The following is an 18,239-nucleotide window of genomic DNA, read 5'->3' as shown; positions in this document are numbered from 1 at the left end:
AAAAACAAGAGTGAAAAACAGTGAAAAACAAGAGTGAAAAACAAGAGTGAAAAACAGAGTGAAAAACAAGAGTGAAAAACAAGAGTGAAAAACAGAGTGAAAAACAGAGTGAATAACAAGAGTGAAAAACAAGAGTGAAAAACAAGAGTGAAAAACAGTGAAAAACAAGAGTGAAAAACAAGAGTGAAAAACAGTGAAAAACAAGAGTGAAAAACAAGAGTGAAAAACAAGAGTGAAAAACAGTGAAAAACAAGAGTGAAAAACAGTGAAAAACAAGAGTGAAAAACAGTGAAAAACAAGAGTGAAAAACAAGAGTGAAAAACAAGAGTGAAAAACAAGAGTGAAAAACAAGAGTGAAAAACAGTGAAAAACAAGAGTGAAAAACAAGAGTGAAAAACAAGAGTGAAAAACAAGAGTGAAAAAACAAGAGTGAAAAACAAGAATGAAAAACAAGAGTGAAAAACAAGAGTGAAAAACAGAGTGAAAAACAGAGTGAAAAACAGAGTGAAAAACAGAGTGAAAAACAGCCCACTTACTTATTGGTGGTAAGTCTTCCTCTACATCCGTCACCTCCTCCACCTCCAGCTCCAGCCTCTTGACTGTCTGATAACTTTGTAGAAGTACTAGAGCTCTCTTGACAAAACCAACATACTCTGGAGACAAACTCACAAACATTTAACTGTGACTGCAAACTAGATAACCTTCTTAGATTTAGCCCTGCTGTGTATTTTCATTTCGAAATCATTCTTCAAGTAAGTCTTATTTTAGTTTATCAATTACAGACATTACTTCAAAAGAGAAGATAATTACATCCTATGAATATCCATGTGTCAAATAAGTCTGCATGATAATCAAGGACTTAAACTTTGCTAAGCCAGTGGTTTTATTGAAAAATTTTAAGTTTTTTTTGACTAATTTTAGATAATAACTATTCTGTCCACGATTAACACACACCATTACAACCTTAGCCACTTACTTCTGGGTAAGTTTTTGGGGTTAATTAACTCTGAAAAGTAATCTGTGAATATCTTTTTCTTAGAGACACCATCAGCTTGACCCCTGAACCAGAATCTTAGAGTCCAGCGGTCCTGAAGATATAAAAGTATGGATTTAATCATGTTTTGATGCTTACTAGCTACTAGCATTATAGAGTTGCAACAGTTGTTAATCATTTCTAGTTTAATCAATAAGAAAACAACAAACAAAAAGTATATAAATTTTAGCATTGAACTACAAGCACTAATTAATAGATTTTTTTTTTTCATGATATGAGAATACAATATCAACTTATCAACATAACAAAAAACTAGTGCCTTTTATCTGTCCTGTAGATCACAAGGTTTGAAAACGGTACCTACTTTAAAAAATTTTTTTTATTACAAAACATAAATAAATTTCACTCTTTCACTCTTGTTTTTCACTCTGTTTTTGACTTCACAGTCAGGAAAAATAAGATGCCTAAAGGATTTCAATAACCGGTGCTAGCAGGATTTATTATCAAAATACATTGTCACAAAAACTTTTTTATTTGATGTATAAAAGAAAAGTAAAGTACCCCTTCAGACCTTTTGGCCTATAAGGTAAAAGATGTAAATCCCATCTGTTTCCACAACCTATGATTAATGAGGGTGTCATGTGGTAAGCACAATAACCAACTTTTTTTTTTACTTTTCCTTAACTAATGTCAGGTACCCATCCTTTGGAGTTGGGTGCACTCAGAGGTGCCCTTATAATCAGGAAATTCTAAATCCAACAGGATTCCAATTGCTTTACCACCCAGTCACCACCCCCCTTTTATTTGATAAGGCTAACATATATAACATTTGATGAGATTATTATATTATTATTATTATAGCTTTTATATAGCGCTACTTTCATGCTTATAGCATGATCAGAGCGCTTTTGGTCCAATCTCATTTGTGGACCGGTGGGGAGAGGGGGGTATCTAGAAGTTGGTTTTCCATGCTGCCTTTAGGCGCTCAGTAAACACAACTCTGCTCGAGTCAGGGGTCGAACCTTGAGCCCCCTTCTAGGTAGCCAAGCCGAGCCAAGTTCAAGCGCACTTGGCCTCTCGACCATATGAAAAAAAAGTTCAATCCAAGTAACCGTAGATATTAAAATGTATAGCTATTGAAGCTGTTTCATTTGAACTTGTCTTACAGAGCTTTTCATTTTAAAAGAAAGACTCCTTTTGTATTATATACATTGAATGTTAGAATTGGGAAAGAAAAATCCTCAGGAAAATCTATGGTGCCAAACAGGATGAAATAGGGTAGAGGACACGCACTAACCATGAGATATATCAATTGTATGAAGACCCACCAATAGTGAATGAAATAAAAAAGAACAGACTACGTTGTGCAGGTCACCTTGAAAGAATGTCAGACAACAGAGGGGCGAAAATCGTATACAGGCAAAAACCAAAAGGCAGGCGACCCAAAGGCAGACCCCGAATGCGATGGATAGATGACGTGGAAGCAGATCTGAAGCAGTTTGGGGGGTTAGGGCGTGGAGACGAAAGGCCCAGGAGAGATCTGAATGGAAGGATGTGTTAAAGCAGGCCAGAGCCCTCCATGGGCTGTAGCGCCACTGGGATGGATGGATGGATGTTATTGGTGATGTAAAAGATAAGTGAAATGTTTACTTACAGCAGCATTGTCTCTGTCTGCATGAATGAGGTAAGCCATAAACTCCACTCTACCTTCTGGGGGGTCAACAGTGTCCAGTGCTGTGGAGAGTATACAATACAAAGATGAACATGTAACTGCAGTGAGAAGACACTTTTAATAAGCTTGTTCACTTACCAAAAGTAGTCTCCCTGTCTGACACATCATTGTTTTGTTTTAAAAGTTTCAGATGTTTCTTCAGAATTGAAGATTATTACATCCTAGCCCAAACCTCCAACAGGATGGCGGAGGTGGCAGCTAGCAGGATTTGAACCTGGGACCATGGAGAATATCAAGACAACAGTCCAGAGCACATACCAGATCACCTGGCAACCATCCTGTTATACTTAGTTCATTAATTGAAGGTAACTCATCAAAAGGGATAGAATTGTTCAACAAAAATATGTTACAACTTGTTAAATTCTACTAATTTTAAGAGGTTTAGGCACCATTATTATTATTGTTTTTGTATTGAAAGTCTCAGTTAGCTAAACAGTTTATTCCACTCTGGCACACTTTTATTACTAAAAATAGGACACTAGAGTATAAATGCTGGTTAGGAGGCCAGGAGGTGAATGTAAGCTACAAGTAGAAACAATTATTAGTGTCAATGAAATGATGGCATCTGACAATTGTGTCAGGCACTCTTTCATCTCCAAATGTCAATATGTCACATGGCATGAAAATTATCACATTCCACATTTGCTCCATTAAAAATGTAAGAGCTAACCAATCCCTAATACTACATTGACTTCTGGGCTAAAAACAACATTAACTTAATGGTTTCTGGATTTTTACTAGCTGCTAGTAACTTTATTGCCAGATGACTATAAAATAATGTGAGAAAAATCCATTGATTGATAATTTTATGCTTCAAATCACTACCTAACCAAATCAAATAATGAAGATAACAATATTGAGAAAGAGTTGTCTGTCTGGTCAGTCATATGCACTCTACACTGGCATCCTGATGGACCCAGTTTTGAATCCTGACTGCCACCACTCCCTGCCCTCCTGTGGGAGATTTAAGCTAATGTGTAACCTATGACAAAAATTATTAGAGATCTGAAAGTAAGGTCAATTAGGAATTATAAAAGACGCAAGTTTCTTCAATTGTTGCATGAACTTAAAAGCTTCTAAACAGCCTTCTGCTGTTGAGCTCTTGTGATATCTTGTTCCACTGAACATTCACAGAGCATTGTTGGATACCTCATCCCTGTGTCTTAAGTTGAGTGTTGACTATGTTCTTACAGAGGTAACAACTAATTCCAACTAACCAACTGAACACAGGCAAAAGGCCAACACTGAAATGAGACGATCAAGAGTATTGATAATCAAAACACTTAATCCGGTACTGAAGTGAATCACATCTAAGTAGTCACTGTCGCTACCCAAATAGTCCAAAAACTTCTCATTTAAACAAATCTTGACTGCCTCCAAGGAAACTAGCATATGTCCTGTTTTCTTTATTCCATTACTAATCCTACTCTTTCTTTTCATCATGACCTTATTGGTGCTATATAAAACCTAACCCAAAATAAACAAAACAAATGACTTCACTTTTCAGACCAAATTTCTTATTGTAAATTAAGTTAGCCTAACAACCAACATGCAATTATTTTTTTAAAAAAGTTTTATTAAAATCAAGAAAAGATTTCCAGTCTGATATTCACTTGCCACTGAGTGTTTGATTATATAACAGCACTCCTAAACATTTTTTAAGACAACAAAAATACAGTGAGTGGCACATCCATCTGAACTAATCAGATGGAGAGATACTTACTGTCAGCTTGTTTATTGACCAGGATGCCCTTGTATGGACCCCCAGCAATGTGGTGCACTTGGTTCAAGTTGATGTCTTTCTTTTTCTTTCTTTCCATCCTCATCATGGCCTGACCATTTCGCTTCACAGCAGTCATCACGATTTCTGTCAATAAAGAAACAAAGACACAAAAAAAAAATGAAACTCTCTATAAGGACATTGACAGCTAAGGCAGAATGCTTAGCTGAAAATGACAGATTCAAATCCTGGCACTAAAGTATTCTTAAGATTTTACATTTTACTTTTACCTAGCTCTAGGAACATCACAGAAATGATAGGTGCAATTAAGATTGTTGGTCAGGAAAAGTTTGGGCAGTTAAGATTGTTATTATAAATTAGGGGAATGTTAAGATGATTGGTCATTATAAATTACAGTAATGGTGGTCATTCATGTAACTTGGATCAAGTTAAATCAGAGAAGTAACATACATATGGTTCTTCAATAAAGCAATATAATTGAGCCACTTTTAATTATGTTCAGTTAAGATATATATATAGCTGTTCCAAAAGATTGACTGAATCAACCATTCTCGTAGTGAGTAGACCAATTTTTTTGTGAATAGATGAATGGATCAATTAAAATTGTCCCAGATGCAGGTAAGTTATCATAAGGTTGCCCTCACAAATAAGGTTGCCCTGAGATAATCTTGCCATCTTGTTTTAAAACTTGTTTTGTTAGCTAACAGACAGTTTGTCAAATGATGTGTGACCAAATGTAGTTTCTGTTCATTATTCATCTAAGTAGAATCAAGAACTGGAAGAACTACTGTGACATAGATCAGTGGTTCTCAAATTATTGATGCATAAACTAAGTTTCTTCATATATGTTCGTAATGTGGGTTACAACTCTGAGTAGAGTCAAGAACTGGAAACACCACTGTGACATAGATCAGTGGTTCTCAAATGTATGATGCATAAACTAAGTTTCTTCATATATGTTTGTAATGTGGGTTACAACTCTGAGTAGAGTCAAGAACTCATAGATTCATAACAATACTACTAAAACCATTAATTTATAAGCAAACTACATAATGATATGAGCCTAGCCTTCTGTTACAGTGTCACTTTTCATTATGTCATAGACTGTATCCTTAACAAATGGTGGTTGCACTTCTAAGAATTATGTTCTGGTCCACCAGCGACAATGTTTTGAGCCACTATTGATCTATTTGGTCCGTAGACCTTGAGTTCAAAACCTAATCTAGAGATCCTAGAGGTTACAAATTAATATGATGGTAAAAAGTCAAAGTACTATAAATATAAAGATTTAGATTTTAAGGAGGCTGGTCATATCCACCCATCCTTGTGAAGCTACAGCCCATGGACGTGACCTGGCCAGCTTTGTCACCTCTTCATTCTGATCTATCCTGGGATTTATGTTTCCATTCCTGGACTCTGAGCTGACTCCACATCATCAATCCAACATACTTGTGATCTGCTTTTTTTTTTTTTGTTTTTTTGCTTTTTTTTTTTTTGTTTTTTTGCTTTCTTTTTTTGACAGAGAAATGAATATTTACAATAGAGTAAACAACAGTCAAAAACTAAGGGAAAAGTGAAGTTAAAAAAAAAAGAAAGAATAAATTATAAATCAAATTCGTTATCTCTTAAGAATAATAATAATAAAAAAAAAGGTTTTACTTCTTTCTTTTTCCTTCCACAATATCTTTTATCATTAATTTGTATTTCATTATTCAATGCAACAAAAGACTCAAACATTGAGATTAAAGAACAAAAATGATATCAACAGGCAACCCAGAAATAGAATGATGGTATTGATTAACTGACAAACCAAGAAAGAGATTTTTTAAAAAAAGGGAGAGAAGTAGACTATAGTAGGAAAGAAAATATTTCAATATCAATGTGTATGTATGTTTTAAATTGTTTACAGAGTGACCCCAGGGCAGTGCTGTGGTTGAGTGGTAAAGCGCTTGGCTTCTGAACCGAGTATCCTGGGTTAGAATGCTAGAATTTTTATTATTTTTTTTGGGGGGGGATATTCATGGTGCGTCTGAATCCACCCAGTTCTAATGGGTACCTGGACATTAGTTGAAGAAAAGTAAAGGCGGTTAGTCATTGTGCCGTCCACATCCCAGCTAACTAAGGGCCACAGTAACAGATGACCTTTACATCATCTTCCCTATAGAGTGCAAGTCTTAAAGGGGGACCTTACTTCTACTCTTATCCTGTACTAACTACTCCCAACAAAACAAAAAGTCAGACCCAATACCTTCAGTATTTTCTCGTGTCCCCATGGTGATGTTGACTTCAATGTTACAAACTGGCAGATGAGTTTTAATCTGGCTCCAACATTAAAGTGAACTGAAAAAAAAAAAATAATAATTCATCTTGCATTATAACACTACAAATAGTGAAAAGGTACCATATAAAGCTCATACAAAAGAAGTAGAGAAAAAATGTGCAAGTCCGACATTACATATAGTATAAACATGTTAGAAAACATCTTCTTCTTCTTCATTCTCATTGTTATATGTTGGAGTGTTCAGATGAGTAGACCAATACATGAGATGAACTGCGCAGTGGTTTCCAAATCAGGGAGCTCTCCATATAGTTTTCTTTCTATTGGGGTGTTTTGGGGCCAATGTCTTATACAGGCCTTTTGGTAAAGAGAGCGGTTTTGGAGGACGTGGTCAGCATTCTCTGGTGATACTCCAAATGGGCAGATTTCACTGTTCCAATATTGAGCTTCTGGTACATGTGTTGTCGCATTCTGTTGTGTCCGGTCCTGAGTCGAAAGATTAGATGCTGGTCTTGTCAGGATAGCTTATAGTAAGTGTCATCTTTCTTGTGATTTGGATGAGAGCTCTTTCATTTCTCATTTATTTTATTTACGATTAATTTCTTCATTTCTTCTGGATAGAGTGCAGAGTTTACTTGTGAGTTAGTTCTCCCACTCTTGGCGAGTGTGTCAGCCTTCTCATTTCCTTCTAGTTCTATATGAGCTGGTATCCATAGAATAACAGTTTTTTTGCTGTTGTTGTTGAGCTTTATAAGTGCTGTTCTGTTAAAAAACATAATAAGAAAAAACTTTTTCCTTTTTGTAACTAAATAACTGGAAAAAAAAAATTAATTAGTAGCTTTTTTTTATCTTTCCCTGCGAAATCAAGTCACATTTCTTGGTCTAAGAAGTGATACCTCATAAACATAATAAAATACTCAGAAAGACACAAAGATAAAGGCACATTCCTCGTCCCATATGCTAGGACAAATTTGTACAAATACTCCTTCTTCCCTAGTGCTATTAGAGCATGGAATGGGTTGCCTGAGCCAGCCAGGAAAACCATTGACTTGGCAGAATTTACGTCATTGGTTAACATTGCAGGTCGCGTAGGACTTAATCATCTTCTTTTTTAAGTAATGCCTGTATTATATAAGATAAGATAAGAAGATATATATATATATAATGGTTGAATCCTTAATGGACAATATAATTAATCTCCCCTAGCTACATAAGTTCATGATTATCATGGGTATATGTAGAGTAATAGACTGAGGCCTATTCATAGATCTAGTCCTAGAAATTATGTGGCACAGTGGGGGCAGGATCATTTGTAATAGACATACAATACAATCTACATGCTATTTCAAGCACAAAGGTTTCTGACAACAATAAGATTCACAAACAATAGACTCAGTGACATTCCATTCCTAACAAATGTAACAATCGGTTTAATGACATATGGTTTATACAATAATCTTAATGAGCAAAAAAAAAAAATCCTTTAAAAGAAAACAACAAAATATATCTAGAGGAAAGAACTCCACACTTACAACTATATTACGCGATAATGTAGAAGTTTTTTTCCTTATTCAATATCAAACAAAATAATTAATTACCTAAACTAATTACTTGACTAATTGTTTAATTTTTTTTATTGATTCAGGTTTTGTTAGGCACAATAAATGACTGTTGAAATTTCAACTTAAGTTGAGATTGGGGTGGGGGAGAAATAATGTGTAGGCTACAAACATTTTACCAGACAGACAGAGTGAGTTGATATAAGCTTTGTACAAATGTATAGTCACTTTATCAATCAATTATATTGGGTTCTAAAAGGTCATGGAATGATTTACGGACCAATCCTAGGTTTCGAAAGCTGGGAAAGGTCTTAATTACTTTACCCTTCAAACTCTACCTGAGAGGTGTAGCAGATAGCTAGGTATGTGGCCTGTTTTTTTCCCTAGTGTTGGTGTCACTACGTTAATACAATATTCTCCTTCTTCATCTTGTCTTAAGCCCAGATAGTCTGACGATGCTCTTAAGACTCTTTGAAATTCTTTAATCGCCATTAAGTGATTAGTTCATTAGGTACTAAACAATTCCCTGACGTTTAAATTATGTGGCTCCAAACATTCCCATGATGTTATTTGTTATGCGGCACCAAACATTCTTAAAATGGCTCCAGGGAAGAAGGAGCACTTGTCATGGCATAAAGAATAATTACACATATATCTAGATCTAGATTCTAGCTCTGTAGATAAATGTAGAACTAAATTGCATTTATGATTTACTGTTGAGTTAGAAAATTATTAGATCTAGATCTAGCAATGCCTCAATCATCAATGAGCAGCTATGTAACCAAGTTTCGTTCAGAGATTGCAACAGCTGCATGCCAGATTGTAATTAATCTAGATTTAGTAGATTGTATGGAGTCGATAGTTTATAAAATGATTCAAATTTAGTAGGCCTACTATCACCAGTTAATCTTAATGATAACATTTCATACGATAAATTATTAAATAAAGATTTTTCCATCAAGATGACTGACAAGAATCTAATCTAGAGCTAAAACAATAATCTAGGATTTAAAAAAAAATACATATTAACAAATCTAGATTAGTCTTATTTATGATATCGAAATATCCTTAAGATTTAGAGTAATTTAGACTAGATCTACATCTATACCAATCGTTTCATTCCAACAATATATGGTTTTGTTTGCAATGTACAGCGCCAGGTGTGGCCAGATTTCACTTAGTTTGCAAGTAGTGAAACTCAAAAGCTGTTCTTTAGAAGTACAAAACTAAATCGAACTAGATCTAGAATCTTTAGAGCCAGTAAGCCCTAGGACCGCCCTAGATTATTATCGTATGTGATGTTTTAAATGTGAAACGCACGCACTCTTAATTACCGCCATCGTCGCCGAATATTCACGTATAATAACCATAAAATCATCCATTTAATTCTACGGTGACTGTCAACGTAGATTTTATAGATTTAACTACGGGATGCTTTAAACTTTAAATTAACCGAGTTACCTCAGCAGGCTAATGCATTAATGAATGACTGCATCAAACACAAAGTACATGTTAAATAAACTTTGAACTTTACATAATTGGTCAACGCTCGATAAACATCATCATCATCTGTCCCTTGTTTTTTGTCGTAGGGGGTTTGTGACGGTTCGTGTAGCCAAAATCTCTCTATTCTTCCCGGTCAACAGCTGCTCTTAGGATTTCAAGAGAGAGGCAGAGCCGCCGGTCCATTCTATTAAATTGTCCAGCCAGCTTTTCTTCGGAAGAACCTTTCTTCGTGCTCCCTCCACTGAACCTTGAAGAATGACTGTAGACAGTGAGACATGCTGCCTGGTCGTGCGGTTTGCGCGCTGGACTGTCGTTCGGATTTATCGACGGTCGAGGGTTCAGACCCTGCCCGCTCCCATCCCCCGTCGCCCTGCGGGAGGTTTGGACTAGGAAGTAAACTATCTTCGACTCTGAAGGAACATCCGAAACATGTCAAAATTTTACAAATAAAACAATATGACCAGACCAGCTCGGCTTTCGTCTCTTTGCAGTATTGAGGACCCCTGGAGCTCCAACAATTATCGAAGACTCTGGACTAGCCAACCTGTCTCAACACAGCCCAAAGTCTGGCTCAGTACAGCTCCAGGCCTAGGCTAACACCTCGAAACAGATGCATCAGAGATCTAGTGGCGCCGCCAAACCAAGAAACTTCATCGGCGACGCGGGAACCAGAATATCGACCCTGTTTACTTAGGTGTCCCTAAGGGGGACACAGTGACACAGACTGAACATTCATCCCAAACATTTTCTTCTCAAGAGGAAGTATTAGACACTAAGGCATGACGTCTTACACACAAGATTGTTGTCAACAAAGTGCATAAAACAAGCAACTAGTTCCTTATCTTATCTTATATAATACAGACGTTACTTCAAAAAAGAAGATGATTACGTCCTACGCGTCATGCATTTAGTCATGCATATTAACCAATGACTTCAATTCTGCCAAGTCACTGGTTTTCCTAGCTAGCTCAGGCAACCCATTCCATGCTCTAATAGCACTAGGGAAGAAAAAGTATTTGTACAAATTTGTCCTAGCATATGGGATGAGGAATGTGCCTTTATCTTTGTGTCTTTCTGGGTATTTTATTAAATTTTGATTTTGTATTTGAAGATTATGGTTCAGTGTTTTATGTATAATTGCTACTTTACTTTTGCGTCTTCTGTCCTGAAGGCTTTCTAAATTTAGTGACTTTACTAAAGGTGTTACTCTATATATATTATAGCTTTTATATAGCGCTACTTTCATGCTTATAGCATGCTCAGAGCGCTTTTTGGTCCAATCTCATTTGTGGACCGGTGGGGGGGAGGGGGTATCTAGGAGTTGGTTTTCCGTGCTGCCTTTAGGCACTCAGTAAACACAACTCTGTCGAACCTCGAGCCCCCTTCTAGGTAGCCAAGCCAAGCCAAGTTCAAGCGCACTTGGCCTCTCGACCACGCTTCCCACCAAAAAAGTATACTCTAGGATTGCTTTAAAAAAAAGTGTACTCTATATGTAGAACTAGGTTTATGATAACATATTATCATACTGTAGGACCCACATTAAAACACACCTGCTAATAAACACTCTGGATCTATTGTCATAGATTGTCACCAGCCTAAGCTAAATACTAAATAGTATTAAAAAAAAAATCGAAGGGAAAAATCGGGGTGGGTCTGGGTGGTCTTAATGTGCGTTAGGCAGGTAGTAAAAGTACTTGTTAAAAAAAAACCCAGATAAAACAAGAACCACAAAATAAAATGTTTGATTAAAAAAAAAAAAATCTATGAATGTGTGTCTGTTTCATTTTTTTTTTTTTTCAAAACTTCTCATCAAGGTAGAAAATGCAGTCAGTGAATGGACCTCATTCACCAATCGTAAACAAACAACATTTAGTCACGTGATCTTATTGATAAAACAATGGGGAAAAAAACTGTCACGTGACAACCATCATGAATTAAACATGAGATGGTAAATTATATAGAAGAGATAGAGCACCACGTGGCTAAATGTTGTTTGTTTACGATTGGTGAATGAGGTCCATTGTATTTGTACTAGACCAATGACGTCTAGACTGGATTGAATGTGCAAAACATTAAAAAAAAAACGTACAATATATTAACAAAAATATAAATATATATTTTGAGCCTATAGGTATCTATGGGTAGACACACTTGTTTTTTCTTTAAACATGAAAACCATGAAAATGCAAACCCACGGAAACTTGGTCGTCTTCGAGTGCTAATGTCAGCAGACTTCACATCGTGTTTCAATATCAGCTCGCGTTACAGTTTCAATGACTTCGGCCTAATCTATTCTAGAAAAACGCAGTTGTAAATTATATAATTTTTTTTTATCAAGTGAGAGGTTTGGACTGAATGGCATTATTTTACACCCAGTGTAAGAAAAATATGAATTTAAATCCCAAAACCACTATCTAGAAATGTTATCTCATGTATCTTGTGTTGTTATTCGATGGAGCTTGTTTTTTTTTATTCCAAAACTTGTACTGTTATCCCATATCGAAGCAAGTCGTTTTGGTGCAGCCGTTTTGGCGCATGTGACGTTTTGGCGCATGTGACGTTTTGGCGCGAAATGTTTTAATCACATTAAGTTCTTTGTATTATTTCTTTAAACAAGAATGATGCATGCTTATGTTTTGTATGTGTTTTTGTGACCAACGTATTTTTCATGTAGACAACAAGAGATGATTTTCATACTTTGTATAAAATATATATATTTATGCGCCAAAAACGGCTTGCGCCAAAACGTCTCGCGCCAAAACGGTTGCGCCAAAAAGTCGAGTACCGATCCCATATAGCTTTTACTGTTATCCCATGCAACTTGTGTTGATATCCCATGTAGTTTGTATTGTTATCCCATGTAGTTTGTATTGTCATCCCATGTAGTTTGTATTGTTATCCCATGTAGTTTGTATTGTTATCCCATGTAGCTTGCCCTGTTATCTTTCTATCTAGTACAAATTTTAGTTTTGCAAAAAAAAAAAAAAAGGGGGGAGCATTATTTGAACTAGTCAGCTCTGTTCCCTATAGCTGTAAACCAATTCCTTGAACATAATTCTACTTTGTAACTTGAAAGTTTCTCAGACATGCCTTTGAAAATTTAGATTTTTCAACCTACGCCTTTGCCTAAACTGCAGGACGGCATGTAATGGTGGCGGACAGGATTCGAACCCGGGACCTTCGAGACGACAACAGACCATACCACAGAGACTAATTGTCATAGTGGACCTTAAGTAGTAGGTAGTATTAGCAGGTCACTTACTTGTGACGTGCAACCTTTGGTCAGTGGAGACGAATAGATGATTGGTCTCGATACCACAGGACCAGGCTGTGATCAATCTTGATCACTATCGTATATTAATTGGGGCGATCCGCCCCGCAAAGTTTTTAATACATAACTCTACCTCTCTGTGATCTTTGTTACAAAGAATTGAAAATGTTTCTTAAGGGCCCCCTAGTATATTGATAAGGCACATAAGAATGGCTGCCTGGTCGTGTGGTTTGCGCGCTGGACTGTCGTTCAGAGTTATCGATGGTCCCGGGTTCAAACCCTGCCCGCTCCCATCCCCCGTCGTACTGCGGGAGGTTTGGACTAGGAAGTAACTATCTTCAACTCTGAAGGAACATCCGAAACATGTAAAACATTTTACAAACAAATAAGAAATTGGGCAATAAACTCACAAGATCACCTTGTGTAAGCCTTAAATTTTTATTGTGTCAGTACCGGTAAAGAAGATTGATAAAATATGTAATAGATAATCACGGATTAAATGAAATATTGAAAATATAATACATTGTCGGAGGAAATTAAATTTTGTGTGTACAAATATAGCTAGAGTTTTCGTGTATTGATATGAAGTTGGTCAAAACGTTTGTGAATAAAAACGTGGTATAAATAGATGCGTGTTGTGTGTGAGTGTGGGTGCTGTAATAAAGCTGCCTATTGTGGCTCGACTGCTAAGCAAACATTTGTTAGAGATAAGAGAGTACATGAAATGAACAGGCCAGAAATCATGATCCTCATAGCGAGAAAGAAAAGTCTTTAACTCAGCGGTTCTCAACTTTTTAAGCTCGGCGACCCCTTTTTACAACCCCCCACTCTTCCGCGACCCCCACCGACCCACATTTGCACAGCAATAGAAGAATTGACAAAAAAACAATTCACTTATCGATGGTCTTAGGCGACCCCTGGCAAATCGTCAATCGACCCCCAAGGGGGTGGCGACCCACAGATTGAGAACCCCTGCTTTAACTAAATCTAGTTTTTTTTTTTTTTTAGTTTTTTTTTGTTTTTCAAAACTTGGTCGGAATTAGGGCGGGCTCATAAATTGAGTATGTGTGCGTGTGGGCGGGGAATTCAAAACATCCGAAAGCTTTTACATCAGAGCAGAACTAAAAAACTATTCTCTTCATTGAGTGAAAGACAAGCACGCGAACAGACAGACAGACAGACAAAGGAAAAAAAAAAGAAAGAGAAAAAGAGAGAAGCATACAGTGGCGTAGCTAGGGTGGGGGTTCCCAATTTTTAAAGTCCCACTGGGCCCCCACTTGAATGTCCAAATTTTGTATTTATTTATTTTTTACATTAAATATTACGCCACTGCCATGTAATCTTACTATTCACGTGGAGTCAAAACTACTAGACAGCACTGATCTAGAAAATCTAGATGATGTTAGAGATGACCTTTACTGCACAGAAAGCACGACGTGAAACGATATGAATTGAGATTTCTCACTATACAATATCTCGCCAATATACAACGGTATTATTCACAAAAGAGTCTTAATGATTCATTTTTTTGTTAATTTTACTTATATACTGTACCAATTGGAATTTAGGCTTACATATTTATTTAGTAAATTGTCTCATGTCAAGATGTCGAATTTCAAAATGGAGGAAGGGGACCTAAAAAGGTCAATCCCCACAGGCCCCCCAAATCCCTAGCTAAGCCACTGGAAGCATACAAAGAGATAAAAAGGAGGTGGGGAAAAGACAAGACAGAAAGAGAGAGGGAGAGGGAGCTAAGATCTGTGATATCATTATTAAAATTAGGGATCCTGTTTTGTGATTTAATTCCATGCAGATTTTTTTTTCTACTTTTTGTATAATACAAACAAACAAACAAACAAAAAAATGGCAGAGTGAGCCTATTAAGAAAACCGAAGGGAGATAATAAGGAAGTGATAACATTTCTTAACGTTCTTGGTTCTTTTAACTCTTTTTCTCCGAAATTATGTTCCACGTTTCGACCGAATTCTGTATTGTTTTTCTCCGTAGTATTTAACTCCCCTGTTATGATTGAGATTCAATAACTTTTATTTTTGGTTTGTTCTCAGAAAATGTTTTATTTTGGTCTAGAATTAAAGGGGACTTGATTCTCATGTTATATAAGACAATGTCAAGTTTATAAAGTCGAACTTTAATTGAACTCAATGAGTTCAAATCAACGATGGTATCGTCGATTAGGAGAAAAAGAGTTAACTCCACTTTCTCTTTCCTACAAATAGTGTTCCCTATCACTTAAAAAAAAACAAATATATTTAATCCTTGCTACGCTATGTCAATATTCTTACACACAAACACACAGAGACAAAACTGGATTCAAGACCATACAATTTGATAAAAAGTACAACTCGCTTGTTCCCCCTTTCCCCTCCCAAGGGAGACAATATTCAAACCTGCTGAAATCTGGAAGCAGACGTGGGTGTATTAAAGTTGCGTGGGCTTGCGTCAAGATCACAGTGTTTCCTATCAAACATTGTTTGTTCAAAGCAAACAGGCGATACAATATTTGACAAACACACCAAAACTCTGGCTATAAATTCTATTCTGATCTGCAGTGTGCTCAGGGATATCTTAATACGATTTGATCTGACTCTCGACAAAGCACTATCCCCCCCTTCCCTCCTCTCGCTAAGAGAACAACTTGAGATTCACTAAGGAAATGAAAGGAATCAATTAGCGTCCTGGTAGAATTGGTCGAATGTAAATATATATGGATTAGGAAATAAATGCAATGGTTAAAAAAAAAAAGTTTACATAGGTCTTGAGAGCTAAGGAATAGGCCTACAACCATAGACCTAAATAAATATAGACTGGCCAATTAAAGAGTTTTATGAAACGAAAATTTGTGACTTGCAATTTTGTGTACTTTATTATACAGCATTTATGAGCAGTATAAAAGTGCTTTTTTAACTTTGATACACACCTATATATATTGTAAATAATGAGGCAGTGTAGCTTTGTTTAATCTCTAAGAATGAAGATCATGCAATTTTTCATAATTCGGAAATCCGACAACAATAGATATACATGTTTTCAAGTTACATGAAGTCATTTCCTTTTTCCAGTCTATATTTATTCATGTCTAGGCCTACAACTTATATGAAAAATTATTACTTCCCCTCCTCTCTCTCTCTCTTTCTCTGTTTCCAGACCGTGGCCAAATTCCAATGGAATAGCCACAAGGAGTAGTGCATTAGCTATCTTTATGAATGAAAAAAAAATATGCAAACACAGATGTAGGATGAATGATTTGATGTTTCTACTTAAGTTTCAGTGCACTAGTTCAAACAGGAAATGAGGGGAGGGGGGGGGAGAGCATTGGTCGAACAATTTCGCCAGGTAAGCAACTTATTGCATGACTGGGTTTAGAAGGTGTATGACGACACAAGACTACTATAATGTGACGCTAGATATTAACCTGCCTGTAGTCTAATCTATATAGACTTTAGCCTGACCAGAAGCTAGTCTCCACACTTGAGCCTGACCAGAAGCTAGTCTACATAGTTTGGCCTGACCAGAAGCTAGTCTACATAGTTTGGCCTGACCAGAAGCTAGTCTACATAGTTTGGCCTGACCAGAAGCTAGTCTCCACACTTTAGCCTGACCAGAAGTTAGTCTCCACACTTGAGCCTGACCAGAAGCTAGTCTACATAGTTTGGCCTGACCAGAAGCTAGTCTACATAGTTTGGCCTGACCAGAAGCTAGTCTCCACACTTTAGCCTGACCAGAAGCTAGTCTACACATTTTGGCCTGACCAGAAGCTAGTCTACATAGTTTGGCCTGACCAGAAGCTAGTCTCCACACTTTGGCCTGACCAGAAGCTAGTCTCCACACTTTGGCCTGACCAGAAGCTAGTCTCCACACTTTGGCCTGACCAGAAGCTAGTCTCCATAGCTTAGCCTGACCAGAAGCTAGTCTCCACACTTTGGCGAGACAAGATGCTATTATACAAACTGGGAGGACTAGGGCTAGAACGAGACCACCCGTGGGCAGTGTAGAGCAATAGCTCGTTGCCACGCCGTACAGACCTGTGACTTGGCAACAAGCTATCGTTTTAAGCTTCATCCAACTCTGATTATTATTATCTTACAAAATCACAAACTTCTTCCTTATTATTATTATTACACACTTTGGACGAATAAACAATGACACAAAAATATAATACACTCCCCCATTTGTAATAGAGCAATGAACAAGCAAAATAATTTAAAAAAAAAACTAGCTTTTAAGTACTATTTATTTCCATTTGAAATTCGGCTTAAACAGCAATAGCAGTCAAAGTACTATTTCTTTCCCTTGTTTGAGATATCGATATCAAACAAAGTAATTTATTACCAATTAACTAATTGTTTATTTTTTTATTGACTCTTGTGTTGTCAGGTAAAAGAAATAGATGTGTAAAATTTAACTCTTTCTCTCCTAACTGACGATACCAGCGTTGATTCCACCAGAATGTGGTAAATAATTACGCAGAGAAAGAGTTAAGCTTGATCCGAGACAGAGAGTTGATATAAGCTTTGTAAAAAGAAAAAAATCTTACTACAACTACCGCCACACACACACACACATTTGACATGCCTCTCTCATGCAGAAGTTAGTGGCATGGCAATAGACTGCACGATACCAAGCCAGCAAGCCACCGTTCAAATTTCACTACGCGCTGGATGTCAGAGGAAACCGAATTATTTTTATACAGCACTACACTTCACCATTTTTATACTACCATTGGAGATTGACAGTATGTTACAACCAGGTCATTGCAGACATTATTTCTTCAGAAAAGAGAAAGAGGGGGGGGGTATATATCGGGTATGTGTGTGTGTTAAAAAACGGGGGAGTTTTATTACTGACCATACACACATTACAGTTTGATTCAGCAGGACTGTGTCCTAAGTTTGTTTCAGCAGGAATGTGTCCTATCTTTGTTTCAGCAGGATGCTGTCCTATGTTTGTTTGGTTCAGCAGGACTGTGTCCTATGTTTGTTTTGTTTCAGCAGGACGGTGTCCTATGTTTGATTGGTTCAGAAGTACAGTGTCCTATGTTTGTTTCAGCAGGAATGTGTCCAATCTTTGTTTCAGCAGGATGCTGTCCTATGTTTGTTTGATTCAGCAGGACTGTGTCCTAAGTTTGTTTCAGCAGGAA

General features: G+C 36.8%; 1 protein-coding gene across 3 annotated transcripts in view; it reads right to left on the bottom strand.

Annotated features, from left to right (window-relative positions):
- LOC106067883 (uncharacterized) overlaps positions 1-18,239 on the bottom strand; it is a 54,190-nt gene that overhangs the window by 22,441 nt on the left and 13,510 nt on the right. For 2 of the 3 annotated variants that reach the window (XM_056038016.1, XM_056038018.1), the window contains exons 2-6: positions 6,716-6,807; positions 4,450-4,593; positions 2,649-2,728; positions 977-1,088; positions 537-653 (exon numbers count right to left, since the gene is read on the bottom strand). In XM_056038016.1, the coding sequence (XP_055893991.1) occupies positions 537-653; positions 977-1,088; positions 2,649-2,728; positions 4,450-4,593; positions 6,716-6,740 (478 nt within the window). In that variant the 5' untranslated portion in view covers positions 6,741-6,807. Of the gene's footprint in view, positions 1-536; positions 654-976; positions 1,089-2,648; positions 2,729-4,449; positions 4,594-6,715; positions 6,808-8,642; positions 8,666-18,239 lie in introns of those variants that run through there. The other variant, XM_056038017.1, reaches the window with a different exon arrangement.

The sequence above is a fragment of the Biomphalaria glabrata genome, chromosome 8 (assembly GCF_947242115.1).
Source record: "Biomphalaria glabrata chromosome 8, xgBioGlab47.1, whole genome shotgun sequence".
In the NCBI taxonomy this organism is placed as follows: domain Eukaryota; kingdom Metazoa; phylum Mollusca; class Gastropoda; family Planorbidae; genus Biomphalaria; species Biomphalaria glabrata.
The sequence above is the reverse complement of the archived record's forward strand: the minus strand, read 5'-3'. Positions and strand labels throughout refer to the sequence as shown.